A 25409-nucleotide genomic window follows, 5' to 3' on the forward strand; every position below is an offset into this window, starting at 1 on the left:
GGCTAAATAGGTGTGTGTTAACGTAACATGACAAGGTGGTCTGTTAACATAACATATTAACAGTTAGTCAGATAACTATAGCCTAAACAACATAACATGACTACGTCTGTGTAGGCTCTCAGTTGTACAGGAGTTGTCCAACGAAGGAAGGGCTTCTTGAGACGTCATCTGTACTTCTGTGAGGAGCGAAACGTCCGACACCTTCTTCACAGAAGTACAGATGACGTCTCATAACATGACTAGTTTACTTGCAACTTGTAATCTGCAGAATATGATTTTCTTTTTGGGGGCATTTGCGTTCCGTCTTTCTCAGTTGTCTTTATAGGTTGATATTTACGTTGTACATTTTCAGTGGTACAGGAGTGATAGAAGTAGCAGATGCTGGCACACAAGCCTAGAGCGCCCTCTCGTGGCTGTCAGTGTGGAAAAAAAAATCCATATACATATCACTCCAGAGTATAAGTCGCAGTACCAGCCAAACCATGAAAAAAAGTGTGTCTTACAGTCCGGAAAATACGGTACTTTCATCTGAGAGTGACAGCACGGATCTCCTTCCAGACCTTGGAAAAGTGTTGACACATCCAAAGAACTTGAAATGATGGTCTTGGAATCTGTACTTGTTTAGAAATAATTCCGAAAGACTTTCCCCGACTTGTGTAACTCTACGATTCTCCTGCTTTTATTTTGATAGTATTGGTCCATCCAGCGTACTGGCATAGAAATGATTGCGTGCTGCCAAAGAAACACCACCAGCTGCTGTCAGTCATGATCACGACTAGCGAGGAGTTAATAGGGCTTGGCGTTGTCAAGCTACAAGACATTTGTGAAATCTCAAATAAAATAAACTTGTGCACGCAGTTCTTGTTTTTAGAAATCATGGGTGATGTACAGCATGTTGTACAATGATTCCACCCTAGAAAAACAACGGTTCAAATCAATCATTTAGCACCCAAAAAGAATGACATTCATGTCCATGATAATGTGTTTGTAAACTTCTGACAGCAATTGCATATCTGGTTGTGGTGTTCTAAAGCTTTGCATATAAACTTTTGGTTGCTTTGGAACATAAAATTTAATTGCACATCACAATACCAAACATTACATTTGGAGCAAGCTCCCTCATGACAGAAACTGCAGGCCTTAAGGAGCTAACCTTAAAAGCACTCTAGTACCGGGAAATGTACTTTAGTGTTGCAGGACAATGATTTGTGAAGAACATGCATCTTGGGAAAAACCAGGAGGACATATTTGAGCGATACAAGATCAAACATTGCACACTAATCCGTCTCTCCTTTCACCTTTGCAAAGCCTCTGCTCATTGGGAAGAGGGGAGTGATAAGAGAACCACACACAAGCGCAGATCAATTCTGGTAAAAGGGATTTAAAGGAAAACTGTGCTTTTTTGGAATTTTGCCCATCATGTTAGTATGAGCCAGCTAACAATGCACGTCATGGGAGGTACCTATTTTGACGCTAAAGCCCTAACAAAAAAACCCTTGAAAAAACGCCAACAATGTTCCATTTACATAACTGACAAGTATATTAACCAAGCTACAGCAATACCGTTATTGTAGCAGCTAACACAAAAAACTATATCTGGCGGAGTAACACGACGCCTCAAGCCACCGTAACGGGACAGACTGAAGAGTGGATACTACTGGCTCTCAACATCGCTACGAAGACTCAACAAGATGCTCGAGCACGTCTTGCGCTGGAAGACAGGGCCATCCCAATGGGAGCTGACATTGTAAGTGTCGTCGCTGTTTCTATGCTGCTCTCGTTGACGGAAGCCGCGTTAACTCCTGTGGGCTACTTCAAATCAGTGCGCCTAGGAAAGAGGTTTCGGTAATGTTTTAAACCATCAAAATACGGCAAGACACTAATCCATGATCACAGCATGGATATAAAACGTTGTTAGTTTTTTTTAGAGGGCTTGATAATCGAAATAGGTGCCTCCCATGACGTGCAATGTTAGCTGACTTATATTAACCGGTTTTCTCTCGTTAGAACGCACAGAAAAGGGAAAGAAATATGTGTTCATATTTCACATAAGGATTGTGGATGATGGGCAAAATTCCAAAAAACAGTGCAGTTTTCCTTTAAAGGGAGACTTCCTCAGCTTGTTACTTTTTGGCACATATTACACATGATATAATATTACACATACACTGTTTAAGACCGTGGTAACCTTTTTGGCCCCATGTACTGTTACAAACACACAATTTCAACATGATCTAAATCAGGGGTGTCCAACCTTGTGTCCACCCAGAGCCACATACAAAAAAGGATGCGGGGGCCACTTTTACATTTACAAAACGTCAAACCTATGTAGAAATGCAAAGAGGTTTTCATATTTAATGAAAAAACATGTCATCGGTGGCAAAGCATATTGTTAGTATGAACTCTTTACATTACACTTTTTTGCTCGTTTTTCCTATTTTATTATTTCCACGAATATTTAAACTTTTGTCTTGTGCATTTTTCCTTGTAATGTCTTTTATTAAAGGGATAATTCAGATTTTTTGAGATGAAGTTGTATGACATCCCCAGCAGCAGTGTAGTCCACCAACAGCGACTCACCTCCCCTTGGTCTGCTAAATCCAGTTCTGGCTGGATTTCGGTGATGATGAACGTAGTTGCTGGGGTTTCACAAGTAAGGAGTTTGGCTTCTCAAAACAATATGCATTCGAAAGAGTAATACATTTGCATCACAAAAATGCCTACTCGAAAAAATCAGACCTCACAAATCTCTCTGAGTTATATTTGTCTCCTGCGTCGCCTGTTCATTCTTGTGTAGTTGATGAAGACGGTCGCATCTACTACGGAGCGCCGCAGCCATCTTGTTTATGTCTGTGTTCCACAGCGGAACATACACAAGAATGGAGAGGCGACAGTGTGCAGGGATACGGCAGGAGACAAATATAACGCCCAGCGATTTGTGAGGTCTGATTTTCTTTGAGTGGGCATTTTTGTGATGCAAATGTATTATTCTTTTGAATGCATATTGTTTTGAGAAGCAAAACTCCTTACTTGTGAAACCCCAGCGACTACCCGGAACTACGTTCTTCATCACCGGAATCCGACCACAACTGGACTTCGGAGCCCAAGTGGGGGGTGAGTCGCTGTTGATATACTACAACGCTGATGGGGGTGTCATACAACTTCGGAACTATGCCTTTTTAAAAAAAAAGACATTTTAGTCTTTGTCTTTTAACATTTAAACTTTATTTTCTTTCTTAATATTCTCAATTTTTATATTCAACAATTTTTGCTGTTTTTTTTTCATTTTACTTGTTAAATTGTATTTTTAGGACATGTCGAGGGCTAATCATAGAATGACCTTTTGTTTGGTGCAGTGGAAAAAAATGAGCTGATAGAAAACTTTCCAGTTTCCTTGAACTGCCTACTCTGTATTCATTTTAAAAAGCAATGCAGTGAATAATTGTGCACCCTATTGTGTGATACGCTGCCTAATTTCGGGTAAACAGTTCGACTGGAGACTTAGCGACTTCACTACCACTTGCGTGGTTCCTGTGTCTCCTCAGAGAGCAGCTCCTCAAGTCCAACGCCCAGCTCAGCATCCGATGCCGTCAGCTTCTCTCTGAGCTTTCCTACATTTACCCCATCGATGTGGTGAGTGCAAACCAAATGGTTCATTCAGCAAGTGCAAGGAATTATTGGCATTGGTAGAAAGCGATTTACTTCTGGAAGATCTGGGTTTGAATCTCTGTTGGACATCTCTGTGTGGCGTTTGCATGTTCTCCCCGTGCGTGCACTGGTTTTCTACGGGTGCTCCGGCTTCCTTTTGCATTCCAACACCATGCATTTTAGGTTAACTGGCGACTCCAAGTTGTCCACAGGTATGAATGTGAGTGTGAAAGGTTGTTTCTTTATACTCTGTGCCCTGCGATTGGGGGGTGCCCAGTCCAGGGTGCACCCCTACCCCGCCTCTCACCCAAAGTCAGCTGGGATAGGCTCCAGCGTACCCCCGTGACCCTAATGAACGTTAGGCGGCATAGAAAATGAATGAATTTAAATATCACATTTATATATCAACTATAGAGTTGCATATCCTCTTCAGTATTAACATTATTATCTAAAGTCATTGCAATTATTCACTCTTTAAACTCTATAATGTATTAAACGTAACTATCTTACATTATTTATTTTCCTTAAGTACATTGAATGGAGAATTCGAGGTGCCAGAAATCTAGTTTACAACTATTGCAGAATAGATTTTAAATGAGGTTTGACAAGAAAAGAATAATAAACTCTAACTGCAAGCAGTACAAATTTTCTGTAGACAGAAAATTGACAAAACAAATACATTTAACAATAAATATGAAGTGTCTTGGATTTTAGTTAGTTAAAAAACATATGTAATATACATTAATAATAATAATAATACATACATACAAATTTAATAATAAAAATAATATTTTAAAAAAGTGTCCCTTGAACATGCATTATTTCCAGGCTTTCACGGGGACGTACTATAATACGACGTGACGAGCCGAGTCTAACCCCTGTGTCTTCAGTATGTGTCTTAATATGTGAAATATTGCCATGTCTGATCATTGTCTTAATGTTTTGGTTTTTTTTCTCCACAGGAAAATCAGTCAGATTATGTTATTTGTGGAGTGAAGCTGCCAAATTCTGAAGACTTTCAAGGTAAATTATGATCGACCAGCTTGTCTTTCGTGGTTTTATTTGGTACCGTGATTTCCGGTGTATAAGCCGCTACTTTTTTCTCACGCTTTGAACCTTGCGGTTTATACAGCGACCCATACGTTGATGAGATTTAGGAGCGGCATAAAAATGAAAGTAGGGATTACTTAAAAACACGCCAACCTCATGAGATGGCACTTCCACATCATGCACAATTCACCATTTTAAACATATACATAAGTCTGAAAAGCGTTTCATGTTGAACACATGACATGTGACAAAAAACCCCCACATTGGCACATGTCTTCAGCGCCATCTGTGCTACGATTTATACAGGCTGTTCAGCCACCATGCACACACATTGTGCATGGAAAGGCAAGGAATTTGGGAAATCTACCTGGGTTTATAAAACCCCTGAACATTTGCTCGACGATAATTCTGCCCTCTCCCCAAATGAATAGCCTAAACACAATCAAACAACCCCCCCATTCAGGATTGACGTTTTCCTAGCACATGGCCGTCAGTGGCGCTGTGCTTGCATCGCCTAGTCTGTATGTTGTTGTATTAGCTGTGGAATTTGACACAGTTGCTAAAGTTTGTTTCATTTTGGTGTTTTAATCTTTTTGCACATAAATCCCCCAATCACCCCTACTTATAATATAATTTTCCATAGCTAAAGGCTTGTTCTACAGATAGCAAGAGTCTGAATCAGCAGCACCTCTGCTGGTTGCAGAAAAATATTTTCTCAATTGCTCCAAGACACGATTATTTAACATACAATTTCACACAATCGACCAATTGTGTATTTCATTATAATACAACATAAAATATATATGTATGTATATGTGTGTGTGTGTGTGTGTGTGTGTGTGTGTGTGTGTGTGTGTGTGTGTGTGTGTGTGTGTATATATATATATATATATTTTTTTTTTATTTACTCCCAATGGCACAGAGACAAATTTTGCATTCAACTCACATAAACAAAACATGAATACAGCTGCCCCTCGTTTATCATGGTTAATTGGTTCCACACCCGACCGCGATAAGTGAATTTCCATGAAGTAGGATTCAATATTAATATAATATTTTCATAGAGCATGGAAAACCTATTTATATGATTTTTACCATTATTAGAGCCCTGTAGACGTGAAATAACACCCCTTATAGTCACCTTGACGCTCCTATTATTCTTGTTTACATCACATTGTGCAGGCTACGGGATCACTGCAGGGACACGAGATGGCTGCCGCTTTAAACTTAGTATGCTACCGAGCTAATTAGCCTCCAGTTTGTTTATTCTAAACTTAAGAAAGGGTTTCAAATGGAGTGTGGAAGAACGACAAAGTAAGAAGCCAAGAACACAACTGTATGGGGGGAGAACTTTTTATTTATTTATTTTTTTACTTTGTCATGTCAGACATGCATTACCAGACTCCATGCAGTGTTAAGGTAATCTAATCTAATGTAATGTCATGTCTCATTAGTGTAGTAACATTACTGACGCCTAGCGTCCAGAATACTACATATTTCCTTTATATTGGAGTGTTGTTGGCTTTATTCAATCAGACTGCATCATTCTTTCTCTGTTTTGCACTAAACCAGTAAAAATAAAAAGTTTGAAGTACTAGATGGTTGGTAGGTAGCACTATTAACGACACAGACAGACTGCATTAAGGTCTATTCCTTGCTGGCAAACTTGTCCCTTATTCTTCTGGCGGAGAGGTTGTCACATGTATCAAGAGCTGCCATTTAATTTTAAGATGCTGAGTATTGTCCATCCAACCATCTGATGTGCCTTGTACAGTTCTTAAAACGTGCGTAAATAAGACAGCAGGAAGATGCACTGAACTCCATTTTACCTCACTGCAGACCCCGCCTTTTATTTGTGTGAGGTCTGCCCCAAAGAGAGCCAGATCAAGTCCAGAATTGTTAGAATGGTGTCTTGGAGTCAGTTGATACTGGCCTTCGGGGGTGGATGTTCCACATTAGAGCCAAGGGGTCAGGGTCAGTTGGGAGCCCTAATCCTGCTGGCCGTCAAAGTGCTTCTCCGTGAAGCCGCATCATTCCCCAACATTGAAACAAGCTTTCTTTGTCAACTCACCTTGACAAGGCCAGTCTGTCTCCAGTTGCACCCTGATGTGTTGCTCATGGCTACATGTCCGCTAGCTGACCCCACAGCTTTCTATTAACTATTTACCCTGTTTACTCTGTGCTGCTGTTACTACTATTGAATATTTCCATGACAATGAGTGAGGCAAGCCAACAGTTGTACATTTGGTAGGTAGATTTTGTAACACGGCAGTATTTTTTCAACATTTTTCTTGATTACTGAATGCAGCGTAACTGTTGCGTTTGGCGCTAATCAGGATTGTTCAGCCTTGGCTAGAGGGCTGTGGTCTACTGCCGATCTTGTTCCAGATGTTTTCGAGCAAGCAATCAACACAGTAAATTCAGGTTGATTGGTTCTCTGCCTTCTAAAGCATTATTGACTATCTGTAGACGTGTTTGTAAACTCTGTTAGAAACTATGAAACGGTTAGGCAAGGCAAGTTTATTTATAGAGCAGAATTCATACACAAGGGAACTCAAAGTGCTTTACAGAAAGGAAGGGTAAAATCACTTCATAAAACCATTCCATAAAAACATCAAATCATTTCAATATCATTACATAAAATTCCATAAATCATTCCATAAAACAAAAAAAATAAAAATGGAAGAGTGCAGATAAAATACTTTGCTGTGAAATTCACAGTTGAATAGAAGTGTTTTCAGCTTGGATTTGAACGTTACCAAAGTTGAGGATTGTCGCAGATCTTCTGGAAGTCTGTTCCAGATTTGAGGTGGTTTTTCGGTGGTTTGTGTTCTGTGTCTTTCAAAAGCATCTAGTTTTCCACGCTATTAAAATTTGGTTTCTTCAGTACATACACTGCTGATTTTAAGATCAGTTGAAAAATTGCAAGAATTTACATTTTGCACTGTTGGATCTTGAGGTTCTAAGTAGAGCTTCAAAAAGCACAAAGAAAAGAACAAATGAGACTGAGATAGCAATTTATTGCAAACAAGTATTTAAGTAAAATAGACTATTCATCAGCGGATCAGAAGTTTAAAACCACAGCCTTTAAAAGCAAAAATGTGGATTAAATGCCATTTTCTGTCAGGTCATGATCTCTTGTTGGCAAAGGCAAAAAAAGCTTTCTTTTTGAATGCGGTCAGATTGTTGAGCTGCATAAGCAAGGCTTCTTGCAGTGCGCCATTGTTGCTGAGGTTGGTGGCAGTAAGACTTCAAAGATCTTGAGGGGTATGGAACAAAAAAGTCCAGTGGTAGACCCAAAAAAATGTCGCCTGCCCTGAGCCGGAGGATCCTATTGGCTGTCCGTCAAGACACGGGACATACAGTCCAACAACCATCAGACGGCATTTGAGAGAGAGGGGTTTTAAGAAAAAAAAAAAACAACATCTCTGCTACAAAATTGCCCATTTGGAATTTGCACGAGAGCACCAAACATGGGACATTGAAAGATGGAAGAAAATGTTCTCTAAAGAGAAAAAATGTAACCTTGGAGGTCCTGATGGTTTCCAACGTTACTGGCATGACAAGGAGATCCCACTTGAGATGTTTTCCACACGGTACAGTGGAGGGGGGCTCCATCATAATCTGCTGTTTCTTTCATTGGAACAGTAGAGCTTCAGGTTGTGCAGGGGCATCAAACGGCAACTGGCTATTTGGAGATGTTGCAGGGGACATCTCTCATGATGAAGGCCCTCATCTGTGTGGCTTTTTCAACAGGACAACGCTGCAGTTCACAATGGCTGCCTAACAAAGGGCTTCTTCCACAGGAATAAGCTCACTCTTTTGGACCATCCTTGATCTAAATCCAATTGTGAACATTGGGAGATGGCTGGCAAGGGAAGTTTACAAAAATGGACATCAGTCCATTCTGTCATCCTGACAGTGAATGCCCTCCGTGAAGCCATCTTAAGCACCCGGAGCAACATTCCCACTAGCCTCCTGGAAACACTGGCATCAAGCATGCCCAAACCCATTTTTGAGGTGACTAACAAGAATGGTGCAGCTACTCATTACTGACTTCTTTTTTTAACATTTTATTTCTATTTTATGGGGTGTTGCTGTTTTTTTTTTCAGCTGTGGTCTTAAACTTTCGATCAGCTGATGAACAGCCTGTTTCACTTGAATACTTGTTTGCAACAAATTGCTTACTCAGACATTTTTTTGTCTCACTCCCATGTCACTGCTTAGAACCTCCTTAAAACCCAGCAGTGCAACATGTCAATTCCTGCAATTTTTCAACAGGTCTTAAAATTTTGATCAAGAGTGGATCTGAGAGCAAACGGATGTTTCGCACAGGCAATGCTTTTTGGTATAAAGTGTTGGAACACCTCTCACTTTCAAATGACTTACCCCCTGTAGAGCGCTGTACAACATTCTCCTTGGGATCAAGTGGATGTTAGTAAAACTCCTGTGGAAAATGAATGAACAAGTTCCACGTTTTCACGAGTCTCAACCGATTCAGTCAATTCCAACACTAAAACATTTCGGCTGTCTATTTTTAACATGGCGAAAATTCTCCCTTTTCCAGGAATTCCACATTTCCACCCCAAAAAATCTAAATAATTAAATTTTTCCACCTTTCTTAACCCAATCGAACCTTTCCAGCATTCAACACATTTTCTGTACGGAATTTCAGTTCAGCTTCAGCATTCACATGCCATTTCTACACAAGTTGCCTCCTCTACTTGTTTGTTGTTGTTCACCAGATGTGGACATGGTTCATCTAATCTCTTTTCTATTCCATGTAATAAAAATACATTCCAAAAAAAATCTGACAGCATGGATTGTCTGCTTTGAAGTTTTCGATATGGTAATGTGGAGACATGTGGGTGATTAAAGTTTTGCAATTGGGGATATATTTTACATTTGGGCTTTGCTTTGTTGATATTGATGAAAACATTGGGGTCTTTTGAAGCACAACATCTCAATTGAATGCCATCTGATACCAGATGATCATTTTTCTGTGTCCTGCAGCCAAGGACGACGGGAGCGTGGCAGTCGCCCTGGGTTACACGGCACACTTGGTCTTGATGATCTCGTGCTTCCTGCAGATCCCTCTTAGGTATCCAGTAATCCACAAGGGTTCACGCTCCTCCATCAAGGACACCATCACAGACAGGCTCACCGAGAAGGAGAGAGAGTAAGTCGCCCAAAGAGCTCAGCACTTTAATATTCACATGCTTGGCCATTCATTCTTACAACAAGAACACATTTAGGATATTTTACCGGTGATGCTTGAGGAATGGGGTCAAAGGTCATATTGGTACCTGTTTCTTGTCAGCGAGTTGCAATTTTAAACCGATTTTCCACACTGCTAATCTGTCGTCTGTAACAGTTTTGTGGTTTCACTCTGGGTCTGGCAAATACACCATAATGCACCATAATGTCGCTGTGTCACAAAAATGCATTTTTGTTCATTTCGCACAAGCAAATGCTGTACCGTGTACAGAGGATATTTCATGAAATGTGAGAATGAAACAAGCTTTCCAGATGTTTTGGTCCAAAGACCAAGCAAACCTAATTATTTAATAATGCAGTGATTCCAGCGGACGCATGTAAGTAAGACTGGAAAAATCTGCAAATGTATTTTGTGTGACTCGATCAGGGGTCCCCAACTGTCATCACTCTCAGAGGTACTTTGGGAGAAGTGAGCTATTTGTGTTTATTGATACGACTGGCAACATTAAATTGCACTTTATTTACGAAGCATTTCTGCACTCAACCGACCGCGGTGGTCATTTTGTGTTATTTGCCAGTAGAGCAGGCGTCTGCAACCCACGGCTCTTTTATCCTTCTGCTGTGTCTCCGGCTGGTTCATGCTTTTGTGTAGTCACCATGCCGTGTCTTCTGATGCAGCCATGAGCCTTTCAAAGTTCTGCGTCGGAGAGTGACAAGCAATTATCCATTGAAGTGCTAGAGGCAATGTTGTCTGGCGAGTCAACTCGGTGAGAAACGGTAATGCTGGTTGACTGTTTTGCTTGTTAGCTTCCTTTGTGAAGATGGGCCACTAAAGTGGAGCGTGGTACAGGAACCGTAACAAATTGATGTGTGACAACACTTTCATTGCAACTGTTGATCCAAAATCAGTGAAGATGTCATTTAAAAAAAAAAAAAAAAAAAAAGGCTATGAGTAATAATGTACATGAAAACATTCAATCAGATTTTCACATTACATATAGTTGCATACCATGAAATAGGTTTTGCATCTATTCATTTTCTTTAGTGTTTGTCCTCAGTTTTTAATGAAACTAAGGTTGAGCTGGAGTCTATCCCAGCTGACGTTGAGAGGTGCCGTACGCCCATAGTTTTTATTCCAGCATATATTGTTACTCACAATATTACATTAAGAAATATGTTTTGTCTTTTGTGCTGTCAATCAAAGAAGGGACTGCTTGTAGATAAACACTGGCACATCTATATTCACATTTATCATCCATAAAAAGAGGGAGGGAGTGTGAGGAAAAAGTGAGACATTATCAGAGCCTGTGATTGAGTGACCATCGCTGTGTGCGATTAGGTCACGACAACACCTGGAGAGAATCACTTGGAGTTGCTTTACACTCCCGTGTGGCAGGAGGCCTTGCTGCACTGTATGCCTTTCCCCGCCGTGAAGGATATTTACATCAGGATGCAACATCAAAAAATAAACTTTTAGGCTGTGTGGTTGACAGACACAACAATCCACCAGTGGCCCACATTGGTGTCCCTGAGTGCGACCAAACGCTTCAGGAACGCTCACTATACATGTTTATGACCCCAGAGGCCCAAGCGGGACGTGCTCACACTGCAAAATGACGTGTGGGTAGACACAAAGCACCTAGCCAGTTCTAACGATGTTTTAAAAAAAACACAAAACGGGTGATTAAAGTGTCGGAAAGAGGCAGCCAATTGTGATAAGTGAGGTGGTATGTGATTAGGTTCTCAAACCATGGCAGGATTAGCAGTCAGCCTTGCACTGAGGGTCCTTGTTAAACGGTCATTTCTCCTAGCTTGAATTCACCGTTATATTCAGAGTATAATTGGGCAACAAAATATAGATGTATAAGTACGGGTGCACAATTCTGGAAAAAATGTGCATTATGATTTTCTTTCTTGGAATTGACATTGCGACTCTCTGGGCCGTCCACACACCATGTTCAGGACCGTGAGCTCTTGTTTTAAATAAATAACTCTTTTTTTTTTTTTTTTTTTTTTTTTAAGTTGTCATCATTGTTGGTAAACTTTTTTCCATACTTCGTGGGAGGTCCCCAAAGGAAAGTTGACTTTCTTTATTGAAATTAATCAACTAAAAATGAATAATCCATCAAGTACAATACATGCACAATACATTCATGCAGGTAAAAAAGACAAGTTAAAAGGAAATTGAAATTGATGAATGACAGCCCTCAAGGCTCGTCTGTGTTGTCGGCTGTCCGCGGGTAGAACCAGGGCAGTGGAGCTAACTCACCCGGCTGGGGACGGGTAACGGGCAGAGGAGGGGTCCTTAAGTAAAATGTTGAAAGTTAATGTAAATTTTTTTTTTTACTCCACCCTAATATATAGTATGTTCAATTTTTGAAATGCTGAATATTCCGTACTGTACATTGTTCTTTTCTTTCCCCGAGAATGATGCTGCCTTCGTGCAAGAACATGTTCTGAATCCAGCTCTATTGTTCTTCAGTACTTTGGAGCAGGCCACCGTTTTCAAGTGCTCCTCTATTGTATGGAAATAAGATGTGGAATGATCTTCTGAAGGCAGTGGACACAATCGGCATGTTGCGCCCACATTTTTTCTTCTTGTGTAGACAGAGCCCAGCTCAGGCTTGGGGGGAGATTTGGGGAGATGTGATCCAGATGTCCAGTGTTTGATTGAGAACAGGCCCAATCATTAAATAGCTAGCACTACCTCACTTGGATTTAGCCCCAAGTATCAAGGTGACTGTATTAAATCCATTAATAGTTATCTCCGACTCAAGTCAAAATGTGTGAGAATGTACACATCACTGCATTTGATAAAACAAAATCACACTTGAGGATGGCAGATAATGTGAATGAATAACGGGGCTGGGAGGTCCATGAGAAGAACACTTGACCTCAAAAGAAAAACGGTTGTTGTTCACGGGTTTCAACAGTTTCATCTCTCTTAACGGGCACCATGTGCACAATAGAAGAAAGGGAAGCCACATTCAAACTACATTATCCTACATAAAGTTGCTCTTGGCAGGCAAACGTGTTGTGTGGCCACAGCACAGGTCAAACTTCCCAGTTAGGCATATCGATTCATTCATTGATTCCGCAAATGTGGAGAGTACAGTACAGGCCAAGAGTTTGGACACACCCAACACAACTGATGGTCCCAACCCCCTTGATAAGACAGGAAATTCCACTAAGTAACCCTGACAAGGAACACCTGTGAAGTGAAAACCATTTCGGGTGACTACCTCATGAAGCTCATTGAGAGAGCACCAAGGGTTATGGGTTATGCAGCTTTTCAGCACACGCAAATAAGCTTTTAACTGCCTAGATTTTAAAGGAAACTATTTTATTAAACCGTGTTAAGCTTGCAAATTCTATCTTGATGGAATAATTGCACATAGAGCTATTTGAGGCTTTGTCGGCATCGCAAGATTGTATTTTTATGAACGTTCAATTTGAGTCGATAGTTACATTGTTTTTAAAGCTTTCCAGAGGAATCGTAAGTATAGTGTGTCTGATGGTGGACATAGTCTTGCTTTTGCAGTGTATTGAAAGCTGTGTTCTGTAAATTTGTGTAACAATAACAGATAAAACATACATTTGATAAATATTGCTCATGTGCCATTTCTACATGAATCGCTATTGTAAGTATTAGCATCTTGGCACCAATATTATGTTGAACCCTAACACTCGTTAGGCGAGCCGACATACAGTATTTTTCCAAACTATAACAGCTTGTCCTGAGCAAAAATATTTGTAACCAAAAACATTTTTATTTGTGTTGTTCATAAATTGCTTGCTTGTTTTAATTTGTAAAACGTTTAGCTTCATTTGTTATAGAATAGAATTTGGAACATTTTTAAGCTCTTACTTTGAAGGCTGGTTAAGTAGTTCCGGTGTGCGGCGTAGGGCCCGAGGTTCATTTTGCTGTAAAGCTAGAAACTATGTTAAATATTGCTTACTTTAATTCATAATATATTTTTCTTTAATTCCTTTTTTAAATTTGTTAAATCGTTTCGCTATCAATTTTTTCGCTAAACTGGAAGTCGACAAAATGAGGAATTGTGGGATATATTGGCGCTGACGAGTGACGTCAACCACACGGTTAACTTTGACGGCGCCGTTAACTAACGACTTAACTAACCATGTTTTGAACAACGCATATTTAACGGTCGCTTAGCCAACGGCGGGTTAAGAATGTAACCAGTGGTTAGGGAAACTAAATAAGCAGGTTTTGAACAACCAACCGGGCCCAGACCATCAATGCGGTGGTGGTGCATATAAATATGATATCTACTATAGATATGCTTCAGGGTTTGAAACAGTTAGCGCCTTTCTCCATGTGCAACTCCAACACAGGGACGTCAGTAATTGAGTAACATACACCTTGTGATGTTACTGAGGTTGTTAAGTGTTCGGACCATGTAGGCAACTCAGACGGGGTTGTGTCAAGGTAGCGCTACCCGACCCAGTGCTCGCCTCTCCTGGTCCACAGCACACCTTGAGCGGACTTCTGTTGCCTCAGTGGCTTCCGTGATGGCCCTTTGCCTCCTGACTCCTGTGATTCCAAACATGTTGTAGGGCCTGCAGAGGGACTGGCCTCCAAACCCTAGGTAGCCAACCTTGAGGGACTTGCATCTTCCTCGCCACCCATTGCACCGAGACTTTCCCACCAGCTCGGCATACTTTCCCTCATTGGCTTTTTTGATATGGTCCTTCCAGGGGATGAACTAGCTGCTTGGAGGCGAATGAGATCAGCACCATACCTGGCTTTAGCATTGCTGTGGCAGCAGCTTCTGGGAATGCGAGCTGCTTCCCCAGGTCAGCTCTCGACTCTGTCTTGCCAGCTGAATTTGAAGGTCAAGGTCAAATTTATTTCCAACAGTTAACTGCCCAAAGTGCTGTACAGCAGCCAATAAAACACAAAACTACAACCGAAAGGTAAAAACGATGGACAAAAATACTGACACTAACAGTGATGTTGAAAAATGTAAATAACGCATCTTGGATTGAAGTTGAACGTTGTGTTCTCAAAGATGATAGATATCCTTGCACATGTCTATTTTTGTGCAATATGGAGGGAAACAAAAGCCCCAGCAGAGGCAAAATGGGAGCACTGGTTTAGGAGCTGGGGTCAGCAGACCCCTGGATATTCTTAAGGACTGCGATGAAACACTGTATGACAGATGGAGCAGCCACCACATCACTCAGGAGACACTTTCAACGCCAACGACCAAGATGGTGACAGCGGGATACTGGGGTCTTGGGTCCAGCAGCAGTCATTAAAATAGCATTCGCTGACAGATGCTTAGTGTAATCATTTTTCAGATATTGAAAATTACAGCTCACTGTGATTTATATAGTAACCACTGCCATTAAAGGCTTGACAGCAGGTGCTTCTTTTTTTTTAAACAGGCTAAGAAGATTTATGGTCCCATTCTTGTTTGAAATTGCACTTTAAAGACTTTGAAATCTCCCAAGCACAACACAAAGCTGCACACACAAAGCAGTGGCTTGTGCTGAGATGAATTTCGCTCCTTTATCTTGAGTCGGTCATTGTTACCCGCCTTTAAGCCACCAGTGCAGCTTCTCTTACGACTTGGAAAAAGCACACACATTAGAGGTTGTGAAGATCTTTTTACACCTGCGATCTACACCTATGGGTGGGTGTCTTGGGAGTACGAGGGGTATAACGGTACGTGTTTGTAATCAGATAAGCAACTTTTGGTTTGGTTCAGAGGCGTTCAGGACCCCACCCCCAGCATGATGCTGCCTCCAAACGTGACGCCTGGCATTCAGCAGGTTTCAGCAGGTTACTGAGACCAAAACCCACAGCTCTTAGTCTTGCAAATGAGGTGAAGGCAGGGCCGAGCCAGAACAATAGATGCTAAACAAGCCAGTATCAGAGTCGTTCATACCCAATTCAGGGAGCGACACTTCCCTTTTATCGGAGGTGTTAATAACAGGATAGGATTATACCACTACTCCGCCCAGGCTTAGTGTAACGAACCAATAGGAGGAGGGTGTTGGCACACCAATTCCACCCACTCTTACTGTATTTAAGGCCTAAGCTACCAGCACTTATTAGTTCGCTGACGAAGCTCTTCGGATGAGGAGCGAAACGTCCGACACCTTCTTCACAGAAGTACAGATGACGTCTCCAGAAGCCTTTTCCTCGATGGACAACTCCTGTACGACTGAGAGCCTACACAGACAAAGAGTCCTGGTGGTTCCAACCTTCTTCCGTTTATGGATGATGGAGGCCACTGTGCTCAGTGAGACCTTCAAAGCAGCAGACATTTTTCTGAACCCTTCCGCAGTTTTGTGCCTTGAGACTATCTTGTTTCTGAGGGCAACATACAATCTCGCTGACTTCATGCTTGGTTTGTTCTCTGACATGCACTGTCAATTATGGGACTTTTTTTTATATAGACAGGTGTGTGCCTTTCCAAATCATGTCCAAACAACTGAATTCACAACAGGTGGAACCCAGTAAAGCTATAGAAACATCTCAAGGATTCTCAGTGGAAACAGGATGCACCTGAGGTCACTTTTGAGCTTAATGGCAAAGGGTTACTGTTGATTTCTGAGGGCTTTTTTAAAATATTGTTTTTAGACATTTGCAAATGTTAAAATAAATGATTTTGTATGTTGTCATTCTGGGGTGTTGTGTAGAATTTATTGAATTTATTCCATTTTGAAATACATATACTGTAACATAAAATGTAGAAAAAGTGAAGCCATGTGAATACTTTACGGATGCACAGTGTATGCTAATTGAAAGAATATTTCTTGTCTCACCAGTCAAACGAGTCTTTCTGATGAATGCTTGATTGAGTAGGTGTGCTGATTACAGTACCTGTCATATTCAGTTTCATTTGTTGAGCATATAAAAAATAATCCAAAATAACAAAGTAACATGCCAGCTGCAAGTCCACGACTGCCATAGATTCTGTTTATTCTTCATTTTTTCATCCTTTAAACAAAAATTGTACTGTTTTTTGCTGAATACTCCACCAGAACTGTAATTAATTTAATTGTGTTTAGTGTAGAAGACAGCTGCAGTATACCAGCTGCCACTGGCTGAGTGAGCTCCTCCTTCCATTCCCTCACTGTTCTTTCATGTTTATGTCCTAACTGCTAGTAACAATGTGATTGTGGGTGTTTTTTCTTAAATGTTGCTGTGCACTTCATGTCTTTGGCTCGTGTGTATCTCGAAAGTGTCATAATGTCTTTGAAGAAACCTGGTCAGTTTATATGCACGCCATATGTGTTGGTGCCTCCGCCCGTCCCTTCTTCCACACACTTCCGCCCTCGATGTTCCCCGCTGGTATGTAATAATATATTTGACTTTACTGGATGTCCCTGGGTGGAATTCCTGGTGTTTGGTGAACCGGAGTCTTTCCAGTGTGATTTTAGACACAGTGGACAGCAGTCATTAATCACCTGGCTGTGACGGAGCCTGCGTGTGTTTGTGCGTGTGTTGGAAGTGGCTCTGTTTTCCTTTTCATGCGTCGTCATCAGCAAACATAACCTCTCTTGGTGGGGAAGCAATATTAAGAATGTCTGTTGTGTTGTTGTTCTCCTAGTTATTTCCTAGTGCTGAGATATGACCTCTGGCATGTGTCCGTCTGCTGTATCAGGCTGTGGCTGAATGTGTGGCCGCTGGGTGAAACATCTTTTTACTTAATAGTCTTCCTTGGTTACAATATCTGACATGTCATGCTTTACAATTACAATTGTTAAAAAAAAGAGACGTGTGGAGGGTTTGTTTTTGTGTGTGTGCGTGTGTGTGCGTGTCATGAGTCCCTAATGGACCTGGTAGTGTCCAGACAGAAACTATCTCACAAACCCATACGGTAAGAAGCAAATACAGCGGAACCTTGGTTAGCGTACGCCCTGGTTAGCGTACAATATGTCAGTTGCATGAGTCCAACTGCTTTCGGAATGTATTTTTAGCACAAATTGACCATGTTAGCATTGAATCCGGAACTGGAAGTCAATGTCTTTCACCAGTCTATGACATCATCAGCGGTTGACTCTCTACTAGCTAATGAAGTTACGCCACAAGTCTGTTTTTTTTATTGATTGATCGTGGCTGTAAAACAACAATGAAGCCAAAGAAAGTTGCAAGTGGCAGTGGCGTCCTTTTGGATCTTGCTGCCTAACAGCGGTCTTCGTCAACAGTCAATAATATGCACAGACATGCTTATTATAAAAAAGATATGCTTTCTAAAATCTAAATAATATATCAAACATTTTACAAGGCAGGACCCCTCACCAGCAAAGTTACCCTGAGTTGTCTGTATTCTTTCTTTTCTTCTATATTCTCCCACTGCCTTGGGCACCTATAGGTTATATTAAGAGGGGGCTCTTCCCCCCCCCCCCCACCCCCCCCCCCCCCCCCATTTGCTCTCACACAGGATTAACGATGGACTCGGACACACACACACATTTATACATGCGCACACACACACTAGCTTCCAGAACAGTATCTGGTCATATGGAGACATAGGCTACATACACGTGTGCACACACGCCTACTAACATGTGAACTCACAGGGCCTTCATGTTGGCCAGTCAGGAAGTGTCATGCTTTTGTTTTGATTGTTCTTTTACTTGCAAGTAGTCCTCAGTGGAAATGTACTAAACCTGACTTACGAGTCTGCTGCCCCTTTTGCACTGCCTATGAAAGCTTGGGTTTATCCTTATTTTGGAGGGGCTGACATAAAACTAAAATGTTCCGGCTTCTGTGGTGGCATCTGAGGCCGTGCAGCGCCTCTGTGAAAGGAAGGAACCAGAAGCTGAAACAGGGGGGTCTTTAACCTAAATGTAACACCCAAGACTAACATTTCTTAACCTGTTGTGTTGAAAACAACTGCCATCATACCAGACACCGGCACTGACGTTGCCATGCACCAAATCATCTGTTTGTGAGACACACAGTTACTATGTGAACACATGAAGACTCTGCATTTTAGTCCCTCGAATGCGCTCATTTGGCGGAAACTTAGACCTAACAACTCAAGTAGAGCGTTTACTGTGTTAGGGCTTAAAGTTAAAGAACTGTATCATAACTCCCATTGGCCACTGAAAAGATTGGCATATTCTGATCACACCCACTTTTCACTTAAAATGGAAAATGTAGGGGTTGTTGTGGAATACAGCTGATTTTGTAAGTGTACTCAATTATGAACTGTCCATGATTTCTATGGGAGGTTTATTGTAACAGAGCGAGTGATTTGTGAAAATCCAGAAAAACAAAATAATTTAGCAAAATAAGTATTTGAGGTGGCTCAGGTGGTAAAGTGATTGGCTCCCAAACTGATGGTTGTACGATGAATCCTCGGTCCAGGCATGCGTGAGCACGATAATTCATAAATGCTGTAGGGCCATTAGATATTTCACCCGGTGGTGTTAGGGTGATCTTGAGAAAAGGGGATGGACCAGCCCAGAATTACCAGTGTGGAGCTGGTTTAGCATGTCAAGGGAGTTGGGAGCATAGTCACCAAGAAAAGCATTAGTAACACTTGGTAATGAATTGAGATCCTGCAGTGCCCGCAGGGTCGCCCTGCACAAGAAGACACGTGTACAGGCGGTCTGAAGTTTGACAACCAACACCTGAATGACTGGTGACTTGGACGTGTTCACCATGACACTGACGATGCAATTCTTTTTTTTTGTTTGTTTAGAGTTTAAGAGTCTGATTAGGTTAGGGTTACTTTCAAAGTTAAGGTGAAGCATCTGGAGGCAGAGTTTAATGGGACAAAGGCATAACTGGAGATCAATGGCGGTCAGCAAAGTATATTGGTGCAAACACGTATGTGCATGTATGAGCTGTGCAAAGCCCCACCCAGTCTGCAGAGCTGCCTTCTCTATCTCATTATTGTTTAGCCCCCCTCTGAGAAAGATTTGGAGATATGGGCATGTAATAACAGAAAAGGATGACTGCGGCCTTAAATTCTTGTTCAAAGAGAACTTACCCTTCTGGATGTCCGCATATTCCTCAGAGGCACCTCTTGTGCAGTTCTGAATGAGACATCTGGCTGGCACCTATGGGATTTTCCCACCATACTGTATATCTGGGGAAGATCGTATGTGTTCAGAATGGTCTGAATGATCAGATTGTTTGGACTCCGACTCTGACAGTTTGATATTTCAGTTTAGCAAGGTATGGAGATGGCATTCGTGGATGGGGCTTATAGTTGCAGAGCCAGCTTCTTCAAGCATAGTCAAGTATTCTCCTTTGTAAACGCTGCTGGCTACACGAATGGGAACCTTCAACAAGAGGCAGACAGAATGAACCAACATAGCTCAACATACTTTTGTATCCCTTATAGAAAGTATAAGCCAAAATCAGAGTTCAATATGTATCTCATTTTTAAGGTCGTGGGTTTGGTTCATTTTGAGTACCGTAAGGGAACCAACCACATGCAAAACATAAAACTGCTTCGCACCGAAGTAGCCATGACTACCGCCAGCCAAAGACTGGGCTGCACTGTATAGTGAAACCTCGGTTAGCGTGTTTTTCGGTTAATGTCAAAAATTTACGCCAATATTTTGCCCCAGTTTATGTACATTTTGCGGTTAGTCTACAATATGGCGCGCGTCTTGTCGTATTACAATACACTCCCAGAGTCCAACTGTGTTCTCAATGGATTTTTATCACAAAACGTCCGGTTAGCATCCTTAGCTTGCTAACAAAGTAGCAACCGTAACCACAAGTCAGCCACGTCGCCCGTCTGTGACGTCATCAGCGGTTGACTGTCAAAAACGTTAACACTGGACACTATTTTATAGTTTTACATGCATAAAACAAAATATTCATTTATCGCTCTCGTCCATCGTTAATATGTATTTATTTGCATTTCTTAGTTTTCTGCATGTACAGCTATCATTGTAAAACTCTAAACACATGACTTGTGTTAACATTTTTGGCTTTCTGGAACGGATGAATTGGATTTTTTGGATTATTTCTTATGGAAAAAATTGATTCGGTTAGCGTGCGTTTCAGTTAGAGTTGGATGTACTGGAACAAATTAATGACACTAACCGAGGTTCCACTATATTTGTTTGCCGGGTAGACGTGATGTGATAAACACTCGATGTGTACAGTCAGTCAAACCTAATGTTCCGGACAGAAATCTGACTACAAGTCCATGTCACGTTAAACCCCTCCTAGCTACAGAAACCTGTTTAATCCTGTAGTGCTTCATTTTTCTGGAAAGGTACAGTATTTGTTTCCAGCCACCCATATAAGCTTGGGTATGTGGAGTTGGCTTGCAAGTATTTTTTTTTTTTTTTTTCAATCAACCAGCTTTTTCCTGTTGTAGACAGTAAATCAGCCCAATAGTGTGACAGTCTTAAATGTTTGGTTTTTTTTTTGTCTCCTGTCTTCCACAGGTTCCCTTTGTATCCCAGAGGAGAGCGGTTCCATTTTGAATATGGCGTCTACTTGCTCAACAAGAACATTGCTCAGGTGAAACATCAACACACTTCCAGCAACACTTCCATTGCACAAGCTCACTTCTAATGAGTAAAATGCCACGCACTTCAACATTTCACCGCCGATCCATCCTTTTTCTATGCCGCTTATCCTCATTAGGCTCGCGGGGCTGGGCTGGAGTCTATCCCAGCTCACTTTGGGCGAACAGCCAATCGCAAGGCACATATAGACAATCATTCACGCTCACCTGACATAACATGCATGTTTTTGGAATGTTCTTTTCAGTTCTTCCAGAACTGTGCAGCACCTAATGGGACCCAGTGTTTCAGATTCAGTAAATGGACTCGTCAGTTACGTCGGTATGTGTATGGCTTTGCTAAAAGGTATAATAGCTGGTGGTTACGTGCGTTTTAAAGGTTGGCATTATACATACATGAGGTAATTATACACCAGATGTCCAATCGTAGACGAGGCCGACTTCTTGTATTGAAATGTTTCTCATTGTGTAAAGACATGTATAAGAACTGATGGTTGCTGACAACGTGAAGTTCAAGCTGTCTTCATATGGTCTCTCTGAGTTCCCTTTTAAATGTGTTTCTGATTGTGACTCTGGTGGTGTCTTGATGGAAAATTAAAACTGACACACTGGATCGACATGTGGGGAACTCAAGTACGTCCAAAGGAGCCACGAGGCACATGTTCAGGTACGACAAAGGTACTGGAGCTCAAACGAACTTTAAGTCAAGTGCGGTTACCTGATTTTGGTGTCAGAACTGAGCTGCTTATCTTTGGTTAGCGTGGTCTGTGATTCAGCAAGTGACTATACCAGCATCTGTAATATGTATGGGTGGGCACATTGCAATGCATGTTTTTGTGCATTTGTCTTTGATTTGGGCATTTAGTCTTTAGTGGCCATCCTTGAACATGCTGTTTTAGTTTTATCCATGTACATGGTTAAGAAGCGGAGAATCTAACATATCTGGCCTGTTAAATCAGACTTATGAATTATAATGTGTCCTTTTTTGAATCGCATTTCTGTGAAGATGTGCCTTACTCAGCCTTTGATTTTCAAACTACCGAATAAGATGGGACAAAAAGCACATGCTGCATCACAGCAATGCATCACAGATGATACATATCATACATAGAAAATGTTTCATTTGCTCCTAGTCTGGAGACTCTTGTGGTTTGTGCCAAATCGGCGCTGGATTCCAGACTTGAAGGATTACTGACCTATAGTTTTTGAAGCTAAAACATATTGGTCTGCTTTCTTTCAACACATTTCCTCGCACTGTTTTATGATGTAATTTGCTAATTACTGTAGTTAAATGTTGCCCAATTTTTTGACATCTGTATGTAATCTTTCCATCAGCATCCAACTTAATAACACAGTAGATGAATAGTAACTAATGGAAGTGGTTCCCCTTTTAAAAGGATCTTCTAATAGCTTGCTCATCATTTTTTCCCCTTTTGACACAGTGGGGTGCTCTGCTTGGACAGCTTAGAGGAGCATCCTTATTTTTCAGGATGAAATTTCAGCTTTCATTCAAAGGGTTGTCTTATGCATTCCATCTGTGCCTGAATGTTCGTGTTAGGGATGAGTTATCAGGTTGGTTCCAAAGCAATGTAGCAGTGCCACGTGGATAATCAACTACCGCATGATCGTGTTAATAAATCAGGGTTTGAAAACACCAGAAGTACACTACAAAAAGTGGAAATCTAGGCAACGTTGAGCATCTGAAGTCAGGGTCATAGGTGCTTATTTTGGACTAAAAAGACCTTCTTACCATGCTTAGACCAATTTGTTAAAGTAAAATTCATTTGTTCTTTTGGTAGATTTTGCTTTAAAAAAAAATATATATATATATATATATATATATATATATATAGCTCATATTTTAGTATACAGTTGTCCCTCGCTACATCGCAGTTAGCACATCGCACCCTCACTCTATTGCAGGGGTGTCAAACTCGTGCCGTGGAGGGCCGAGACACTGCAAGTTTTCTTTCCAGCCAGTCACTAAAGATGGAGATCATCAATTAAATCACCTGCTGAAGAAACTGGTTGGAGAGAAAACCTGCAGCGTCTCGGCCCTCCAGGGCACGAGTTTGACACATGTTCTCTATTGCTTTAAAAAAAAAAAAGAATAAATGATTGCTGTTTTGTGGTTGAAATATGGTCTATTATTAGTTTTTAAAAAATACATATATAAGCAAATTGTATGTATTAATGGCCTAGTTTAAGCATTTTCAAGCATAAAAATGGCTAAATGACCAAAAATAAAAATATAAAGACATGATGTGAAGTGTAATACAGTATCTGTGACTTGTTGAGTGCCCCTTTTAAGAAGCGGGGCCTGGGAGGTGATGTGTGTTATGTCGGCTAGCTAGACTTGAATCTTAGCTCAGTGCTTGCAGCAGGTTAGCAGTGTAGAGAGTGGCCGACAGCAGCCCCGGTGTGAATATTCACTGCATGTGTTCTCTGCTTGTTAACAAAGCAACTGAAGTGCATTGTGAGTCTCTCCTTAACCACAAACAGCGGCATTGGAGTAGCTTTCTACACTGGTCTCTCGGTGTCAGTAACATGACACTGATGAGATAATATCCACCAGGAAGTACTCTGTCAATGCTAACGTATTTATGTGAAAGATGGATTATTTTATTATCATTATGTCTACTGTATCGGGTAGTACAAGTGTAAAGGTGATATTGGTGTTATTTCATGTCTAGAGGGCTCTAATAATGGTACAATGGAATTTAGACAGTCATAAACAAACTCACTTATCGCTGTCAGGTCTGGAACCATTTAACAGCAATAAACGAGGGATGACTGTATATGTTAAGATAATAGGTGGAGCATAGAAAAGTGACCTGTAAGAAAAAAAATGTTGTACAAATAAGCACTTTTGACTAGATATTTAATTTATTTTATGGTGTAGTTATTAACCTCTGGCTTTTTTGCAACAGCCCCGCCATCCAGGATACAAATATAACAGGCTCAGTAAACACTAATGTTAGAACAGCCGCAAATATAAACATGAAGGCAGCTCCCCTTTGAAGAGTCACGGTATTCCAACAGCAGATACAAAGTCAGACAAAAATGCTCATGTTGGCGATGAGCAAGTAAATGTAAACAGTGATAGCAAGCTTTACATCCATAAAGACACACCAACCGCTTCTGCACACTTTCGTTAGATGCGCATATTTTCCACATGTTATCGATTGTAAATTTGGTTAGCCTGGATGCATTAACCACACCACGCTTCTTGCACAACTTTGAACTCTGAACTTTTGACTGACACCTTACTCCACCTAAAGACAAGTGTTTACCCTGTCACCTATGTAGCACAAGAGCCAACTGCTGTGCGTGAAAAAGTACCAGCCCCTCTTCTAACGTACAGTACGTAGCTCAGGCCAATGACATAGAATCTCAGTGATGACTGACGCATTGGTATTGTCCCAATGATATTGTGTAATCACATTGGAGTACACTCATAGAAACAATTCACACTCACATTCAATTCAGAGGCTATATACTCTATGTTTCTCATTAATGTCCTAGTTTTATTTGGCAGTGTACATTATGACACAGTGAATGTGGGGTTGTAGCAACAGGTTTTATTGCCACTTGTAGCAATATTTTGATCGTGTTTTTATTGGCCACCTTTCACGCCCAAGTCCCCCCCCCCCCCAGCCGAGGATGTCCATTTAGCCATTGGACAGCTTGTCCAGAGTCTGGTTTATGATAAAAAGCAGTGATCCGATTTCACAGTAAGATACATTTTTTGAGTTAGTGGAGTCTCACATTAGTTGTCCATCACTTATTCAATTGTGTAGCTGTGTTTGAAAGTGAAAACGACAGCCGCAGTTGACCAAGCCTGTTTTGAACTTTGCTTGCATTGGGTCATATCATTAGGCCTTGGTATAGGATGGGGGGGAATACTTCAGTACAGTGAGTGCCAGGTGGGAACATGCTCTCATTCTGCCCTTTTAAGGTTCATGTGGGAAATGAAATGCAAAAGGAATGTGTGGACGAAAAGCTAGCCACTGC

General features: G+C 41.2%; 1 protein-coding gene across 4 annotated transcripts in view; it reads left to right on the forward strand.

Annotated features, from left to right (window-relative positions):
- uvrag (UV radiation resistance associated gene) overlaps positions 1-25409 on the forward strand; it is a 76140-nt gene that overhangs the window by 29049 nt on the left and 21682 nt on the right. For all 4 annotated transcript variants that reach the window (XM_054755838.1, XM_054755840.1, XM_054755839.1 and 1 more), the window contains 4 exons: positions 3546-3633; positions 4611-4671; positions 9712-9877; positions 21316-21391. In XM_054755838.1, the coding sequence (XP_054611813.1) occupies positions 3546-3633; positions 4611-4671; positions 9712-9877; positions 21316-21391 (391 nt within the window). The remainder of the gene's footprint in view (positions 1-3545; positions 3634-4610; positions 4672-9711; positions 9878-21315; positions 21392-25409) is intronic.

Source organism: Dunckerocampus dactyliophorus, chromosome 16 (genome assembly GCF_027744805.1).
Source record: "Dunckerocampus dactyliophorus isolate RoL2022-P2 chromosome 16, RoL_Ddac_1.1, whole genome shotgun sequence".
Classification (NCBI taxonomy): domain Eukaryota; kingdom Metazoa; phylum Chordata; class Actinopteri; order Syngnathiformes; family Syngnathidae; genus Dunckerocampus; species Dunckerocampus dactyliophorus.